We start from the raw sequence: 8,428 nt of genomic DNA, 5'->3' as shown, positions 1-8,428 counted from the left end.
ATTTTTGGCATGTTGCACGTGACCCCGCCCAAAACGATGACATCACGGCGAGCGTTCTCGTAAAAAAAATGAATGGGCCGAAAATCGCTTATGAGGTGAAAAAAAAATATTTCGAAATATGCAAACGAAAGCCCATGAAACATGTCAGGGATAAGCCCTGGAACATTTGAAATTATTATGGGATGGTCACACGACCTACGGCTTGGCGGCCATCTTGCGCTGAAATCAGAAAAATGGCGATTTTCACGTTTTTCCACAATATGGGAAAACGGAACTTTTGTGTGTCCGATTTTCACGAAACTTCAGAATTAGGTCCTCAGCGCAAGTCTACAACGACCCAAGAAGTTTCATTGACCTTTGACCTTGGGAAGATGCTGCCATCTTGAAAAGTTGAAAAAAAAGCTCTTTTACTCCAAGCTACAAAAAGAAATACCTCCTAGGGGGTTTTATCAATTGATATGTCACATCACTGGCCATAAATGGGAATGTACTGTGAGAAAAATGTTGGAATTAGAAGTTGTAGAATTTGAATGGCGTGCGCGTGGCAAGGTCGCAACCGCCACGGTTAAAGCTAGCTCGCACATATTTTGGGCGATTTGCGCAAAAAGGGTATTCGCGCGTGCGGAGGCTCAAGCTGAACGAAACGACGTAACTTTCGAAACCGTAATGCGTAAAATGCGGCCCTGGTACGCAAAAAACTGTTGCGAAAAAAACTGCCGACTCAGCAAAATCAAAAAAAAAAGTTTGCAATTCGTAAACGAAACCAACGTAGCCTTATTGGATATATCCATGGCTAAATTTTACATTATTATGGGATGGCTCCACGACCTGCCACTTGGCGGCCATTTTGTTTCGAAATCTGACATTTTGTGAATTTTAAAATAGAAGTTAAAATGGAGCTTTTGTTTGTCCGATTTTTACGAAATTTGACTAACATGCCACTGGCGTTAGTCTTCAACGACCCCTAAAGTTTCCTTGACCTTTGACCTTGGGAAGGGCCGCCATCTTGATTTGTCCAAAATATATGGTATTACAAGCTATAGATTTTGAATGGCCTGCGCGTGGCGAGCTCGCAAATGTGGCGTAGTGTTAATACATGCTCATATTTCAATGCATTGCAATGAGATTTCAATATGTTGATCCCAGGCTTAAGCTTTAACAGGTATAATATCATAGAATATGACCATATAAGGAATGTGAGCGTGGTTGGCAAATAACATACGTTGCTAAGGAGATCCAAAAATGTACTTTGGCCGATTCTTGCGAAACTAACGTCAATGTGTTCGGTGACCTCGGGCAAACAAAACATAAAATGGTTGCTATGGAGATAACACTAACAGAAAAGCCGCCATTTTGAAAAAAGTGGCTTTTTAAGCAATTTCTCACTTACATCACAGTACAGCTATACAGTAAGGGGAGGGAGGGTTAGTGGTGCATAGTGGCTGCTTAGCAGATGAGTTCGGGTCAAAGGTCAGCGTCAAGGGCGGCGATGGTGCGTAGGGGCGGGCAGCGAGCGCGGCGTTGGTGCGTATGAGCGGGCGGCGAAGGAGAGGGAGGGCTGCGAGGGAGAGGGCGGCGAGGGAGAGGGCGGGCTGCGAGGGAGAGGGCGACGAGGGCGGATAGCGACTGCGGGCCATCCAACGCCGCTTGCGGCTTTAATTTATTTTAAATACTGCTGAACGCACTTCTCACGTGCATCTGATCAGACTGTAACCTGGCCGCGCATGTGTAAATAATCAGTTTTTATGAATGTTTATTTTAAAATACTTCCAAATCTTTCAGACAAAGTAAAAACATCGGTCTTTCCTGGTTTCCCTCCACAATAGTGATAATAGTGATAAATATATATAGGATATATATACATATATAGAATTATACTTTTCTTTACGTTTTGCCTTATCTCTCTCTCTCTCTCTGTTTGGCTCTTGCGCTGCTGTACGTGTAATTTGCCTAATTTCCCAGCCTGGGATGAATAAAGTATTGCTATTCTATTCTAAGCCCTCCCATCGCGCACATTCTCTTTCTCTCCATTTCTTTTCATCTCTGTTAAATATTTTTCCATCACAATTCTTGATGTTTAATTAAATATTTTCTCTTTGTGTGTGGATGTCACATTCACTGACGGTGTCCTCCGATCAACTGTTTAGTAACTAACAGAAATGGCATGATCCCCGGTCGTCCCACGCCCCCTCTGCCACCGCACCGCACCAGACTTCTTTAACCCAATGCATCATGGGGGATTTAGTGCATAAACTCATGCAGATTCCAGGCAGACTCTTGTCTCTGAGCTTCATTCTTTCGTTCACTTTTTAAACTGTCTGACGTCAGATCACGCTGGAATCTAAACCGCTAAACACGAGCTTTACCTGTTATTTTAGTTGGAACTGAGAGACTTTATGAGCCGAATCAGAACAAGGAAGTGAGGATGTTAACCACTACTGATTGGTCAGATTGATGACATCTGATCAAGCCTCCAACAATGATTGGCCGAGACAGTTGAAGGGGGAGGGACATTTCTAAAATCTGAGTTTGCGGCTAGTTTTGCGGCCGGATTGCGGTAACATCATTCTAATTAAAGACTCATTTATAGAATCAAAGAAAAATGTTTTTTTTACCATCTTGCAAATTCCAAACTATCTACCAGTTTTAAATCAGGGCCGTTTGGATGAACACAGAGCTCAACTAGTGTGCCGCACTAGTTGAAAAACACTGCTTTATTGGTCTCTTTGATGCAACCATCCAAAGTACTTGTGCACTGTGAAAACTCATTCCGCTTACAAAGGGGTGCTATCTACAAAAAATTAACAGTAGACTTCATCCAAGCATAGCGTCCTTGTGTGTGCCAACAAAGAAAAAACAGATAAGTGCTTCAACGGAAAAAACTGAAGTTGTTACGCACGTTACAAAAGCATCCACAGGGAGGCGCTGTAGTGCCATATAAAGAAACAAACTGAGCAATAGTCAAACAACAGTATACATTCAATAAAAATAAAAAAAAATAATAATTGGCTTTCATTAACACTAACAATCAAACTAAATTAAATTTGTGGAGCGTTGTGTGTAACATTGACCGCTGACGAAGAGGGAGTGCAGCTGCCCTCCTCGGTACAGATTTTACCGTCTACCGGGCCAGGATGAAGTCAGAAGGATGTTGCTCAAAATTTTAAATCAGGGGTCTCAAACTCAATTCAGCCAGGGGCCGCTGGAGGCGGAGTCTAGGTGAGGCTGGGCCGCATCAGGATTTTCACAAGAAAATCACTGATAAAATATTTCAATGTTCTCAAACATCTTTATTAAAAATAAATATTTTTTTTATATTAAAAACGAATTTTAAAAAATCAATCATGAATAAATAAAATGATAACCATGACCATACAGCAGATACAGACAACTGAAGAAACCAAATATTGACTGACTGACTAGAGCAGTGTTTCTCAAATGGTGGGGCGCGCCCCCCTGGGGGGTATATGAATAAAAACATGTTTACATTAGTTATGGATATTGTGCATAATTCTATGTAGTAGTTGATGATTAATTAAATGTAGCAAAAACAACCTAAAAATCCATTTGGTAGCAGAAAGAGCCGCTGCTTACAGTGAACCAATGAAAAAGAACAAAATCTCTGAGAAAAGACAGAATTCAATTCACTTTGTCTGAAAGATTTGGAAGGATTCTAAGAAAAAAAAGAAAGAGGAAAAATTAATAAAACAGATTAGTTAGAAGTTTTTTTTATTTATTTTTCTTTAATGATAGTAAAAGTACAATATTTTGGACAGAGTTGTGACAACTAGAAACATGGAGCAACATTTTGGGGATTTCCTCCGTCTTTACTTTTTGCTTCAAGATTCTCCCTGTTGTAGATGACAGAGGAGCCCTAATGAACAGTAAAAACACAATAGAAGAAGAATCTCCTCTCTGCTACTGCGTGCGTGACCGCGCTGCTCCAGTGTGGATACCACCTGCTGAGCGTGCATTCATAAACCCGCGCAGACCGCGTTCTTGAACGCACCGCACGCGGCCGTTGTGGAAGCACCTTTGAAGATTCTGCTCTCGCGCGCGCGCATGCTCGTGGAAAAGGAAAGAGCGCTCGCGAGAGTCGGATTTGTCCGCGCGGAATGTTTGATGCGTGCGCGGAGAATTCTTATTTCTGCTGGAGTTTTGACATAAATAAAACGCCTCCCATTCATTTTAAGTGAGACATTCAGCTCCTCTCACACTCGGTGCGGCGTCAGAAACTCGCTTTTTGACGAGCGACAGGCTTTGAATTTGTCACGCGGTGAAAGAGGCGCGAATCACGTTCAGAGTGAAGGCACTTCCAGCAGCTTCATGGCTCCTCCTAATCCCAGCTGACTGGAGGAATGAGTGAGTGAGTGAGGAGGTACTGGACAGCCCGCCGATGTCCCGCCTCCAGAGTCATATACCTCACTGTGATTGGTTCATTCAGCTCTGCACACAACAACTGTCATTCATATCAGCCTTGCGGGCCGCACGAACAGTAATCTTTCATATGAAGACGCGGGCCGCAAATTATCATCTCGCGGGTTCGCGAGTTTGAGACCCCTGTTTTAAATCTTTCATTTTGTGAATAAAGTACACACGGAGGAAAATCCGTATCCAACATTATGGTCGGGTTACTCCAGAACAGAAGAAGAAGAGACGCCGGGTACTGCAGAGACCTGACAGCAGCGCGGTTAAGCTAGTTTCATATTCGACATTCGTCACACATTCAGCGATGAACAGCGATATTTCTCAAACGCCTTTGCTAAAAAAAAACACCAAAAATATTTTATTGAGAGATGATAAAACAATCAATGTTTCACATGACTCGTTTTCATTATACTCGATCCACGTAAAGAGCAGACCACCGCAAACGCCGCTGCAATGTGAGCGGAGCCGGAGCGCTTTGCCCGTGCTGCTGCTGAAAGTAATGTGGAATGTTGATTGTTTTATTATCTCTCAGGAAAAACATGTTAGGTGTTTTTTAGCAAAGGCGATTGAGAAATATTGCCGTTCATTACTGAATGTGTGACGAATGTCGAATATGAAACTAGCTTAACCGCGCTGCTGACAGCAGAGTCACAAGAGCAGAAAAGATATTTCGTGTGTAATCGCTGCATCTCCTGGTATCAGATATTCAAAAATTACCTGTTTAAACCGCAGCTGACTTTGTCAAAACATGAAACGGGCAAAAGCTCCACCGCGATACATCCCTCATCGCGGCATGTAAACACAAGCACGTTACAATTGATCAGCACTGTGTGCTAACTCTGGAGGAAATAGGCATAAATAAAGAATTATGAGGTGAACTTTTAAGATTGTTCATAGCTTCACCGCCTGCTGCAGCAGAATTGAGAAAGTAGCTAAAAAACAGTAGCTAAAAATGCTACTAAATGTTATGTTTTTTAAGGTCATCCTCCAATAACTTAATTTTATCAGGCACCGGAGTTGTTACGTCGCCTCTTTTAAGACATGACAGCTGGTTTTTCCATATTTATATGTAGTTATAGATCCAAAACAAAAGGAATTGCGCTGTCGGCTCTACAGTTATAATGTAAATACATGCAAGTTCCGGCGTCTACTGGAAGTTTCACCCATAATTCACGCAAAGGCTCATGGGGGCTAGGAATAAGGTCAATACAGTCAATGCTTGCAGCACCTCAGCGAGGGGAGGGGCATGGGAGTGGCCAACAGATTCTCAGGTTGGGAGGGGGAGCAGATTCTCCGGTTGGGAGGGGTGAGGAGCTGCAGGTGTCAGCAGAGCGGTGCAGCTCAGAGCAAACAAGAGATTCTGTTGTTAGAGCTTTATTTCTCACAGCGAAGATATTTTTTTTAAGTGATAAGCTGGATATTTTTCTACTATAAGTTGTTCTTGGTGGAAGGAAATGAGTTAATGAGTCAGTGGGGAAGATGACTCATGATTCTTGAGTCAGTAAAGTGACTCGCGAGTTTTGAACGACTCGTTCATGACTCGCACATCACTACCCTACTGGCGGTAAATAAAACTAAACAAGTTGAATGCAAACATCTCACTTTTGCTATTTAAAGCTCCTACATAATCTATTTGATGTTGGCATTACTGTATTTCTAAATTAGTTCAATCAACAGCTTTCATAATTATCATAAAGTAATGTAAATTAAAAGAATAACTTTAACACAAAAACATTCTCTGAACACATTTATTAACAACAGCTGTGTAAGAATGATGGTTGATATGAAACCTGTCATTTGTGAAGTTTGCAGACTTGAATTTAAATGTGACTTCAATAAAGATTACAGCTGTTACATACTTTAGACTTCTTTAATATTTGACGATAAAAATGTGGTTTCTTCAACAGCTTTCTCTGTTTGCTTTAGTGTACAGAACATTCCAGTCCTGCTTTTAGCTTTAGTTATAATCCTGTTTTTAATCCATAAATGAATTTGATGTGAATCTAATTTGATAAAAACATCATCTTAATCTGAAAGATGTTGATCTTCAAATTATTATAATTTAATAATGATGATATTCATGTGTCTTTAACTTTTTCTCTGCAGAGAAAGTTCTCAACGTGTTAAAGGGCTCCACCGCTGTCCTCACTCCAGATGATAAAGGAAAGTCGATCAGCAGCGTAACATGGAAACATGACGGGGATCTGGCAGCAGAATGGTTTGGAGGGAGTCCAACTTTCTACCGCAGCTTTAACGGTGAAACCTGTAGTTTTACGATAACGATGATACAGTAATCCCTCCTTATTCACAGGGTTATTGTAGGATAGAGGAAGAAATATGGACAAATGGACAAATTAATTAAGCTACTCCCCTCTGTTCTATAATGTTGTGTTTGTTTTTGATATTTATTTTTTTTTTTAAATAAGTAATTCTCCAACACCCAAAACACAGCACTCAGCATGCAGAGTGTAATATTCTGTATCGCCACAAGAGGGAGTTTCCCTAGATTGAGCAGGGCAGGGGAGCTAAGTTTAACCTGGCCTGCCATTGAGTGAAACATCGGCGAGATGACGAGACAGAAGTGTAATGCGTGCTGTGTTCATGTTCCAGGTAAGCTACAGAAAATAGATAACATAGATAAAGTAAAATGAATCACAAGAGGGAAGATAATACAGGAAGTTGGCCGTTGTCTGTATTTTGTTTGTGGCGCTGTTCGTTTGTGATGGTTTACATGTAGTTAGCTGTATCGCTAGCACTTAGCAGCTAAAGCTAACACACGAACGGGGTATTGTGGTGGATATGGAGTTCTGAATAGTTAGCCATGGTCACAGGGATATAAAATGGAGAATTATTTATGTATTTTGTTGATAAATGCAGGAGAGCTAAATTTAACCTGGCCTGCCATTGAGTGAAACATCGGCGAGATGACGAGACAGAAGTGTAATGCGTGCTGTGTTCATGTTCCAGCTTTTCACTAAAGGCAAACAAAACAAAACCCACATTTGTCCGGTCTTCCTTCAAGTGTGCAACATTATGGAGGGGGTTATGGGGCATGGAGAGAGGAGGGGGGTAGCCGACACACGCTCCCCTCCCACCCCCACTCTGGAGGAGGTTCTGCTGACTAGCATCTTGAGCAGTGTTGGGAATGTTACTTTTGAAAAGTAATTGGTTATAGTTACTGTTAGGAATAAAAACGTAAGACTCTCTTCAAGGTGAATAAAAACACGAACCAGTCAGTTCAACTTCAAAACAATCTTTTGCAAAAGGGAGGCGGTGGAGAAGAGAGAACAGGTTAACAGCCTGTCTTCGTCCAACTGCCCACCGCCCCACAATGTACAATAGGCTTTTATTAACTTTGCATAGAAAACAGGAACAACACCATATTTGGAGATGGAAAGTTACTGAGCACATGAAAAAGGCCTTGATGTTGAGCACAGGTTCTGACCGTCAGTGTTCATATCAGTTGTCCTTCAGCGGAGACATACAGGATGAGGGAATAAGCAGCTGAAGCTTAAAAAGCGGTTAGAACTGGTTTGAGCAGACTTTTGCACATATTGTGGCTAGACTCACTACACCCTTCACACAGAAGACAGTCTTGCTGAAGCGCTCAGAGGGAAGAAAAGAACATTCTTGACTGATTTAACCTCATCAATGAATATATATATTTATAAATGATATCAGCGATCACTTACCTGTCTTTGCAACCTATAACATCAAGTATAAGAAATTAGAAAGTGATAACAGGCTAAAATCAAGGAGAATTAGAACTGAAAAGTAGTAGTAGTAGTAGTAACCTTTATTTAACCAGATAAAAACCCGTTGAGATCAGGATCTCTTTTTCAAGGGTGACCTGGCCAAGAGGTCGGCAGCACACGTCTCATAAATATGGTTACAATATGGTTACAGTGTATGACAAATTAGCACAGATATGAATTTAGGGTATTTACAATATAAAAATTTAGGTACAACAGAGTGACAGTGATTTTTTTTTTTTTTTTTT

The 8,428-nt window shown here is 41.2% G+C and overlaps 1 protein-coding gene across 1 annotated transcript in view; it reads left to right on the top strand.

The window, feature by feature from the left end:
* The window catches only part of LOC112144609, a 62,396-nt gene that overhangs the window by 2,795 nt on the left and 51,173 nt on the right, over positions 1-8,428 (top strand). Inside the window, exon 2 of the mRNA XM_024269203.2 lies at positions 6,535-6,684. Within this exon, the coding sequence (XP_024124971.1) occupies positions 6,535-6,684 (150 nt within the window). The remainder of the gene's footprint in view (positions 1-6,534; positions 6,685-8,428) is intronic.

This window comes from Oryzias melastigma, linkage group LG5 (genome assembly GCF_002922805.2).
Source record: "Oryzias melastigma strain HK-1 linkage group LG5, ASM292280v2, whole genome shotgun sequence".
In the NCBI taxonomy this organism is placed as follows: Eukaryota; Metazoa; Chordata; class Actinopteri; order Beloniformes; family Adrianichthyidae; genus Oryzias; species Oryzias melastigma.
The sequence above is the reverse complement of the archived record's forward strand: the minus strand, read 5'-3'. Positions and strand labels throughout refer to the sequence as shown.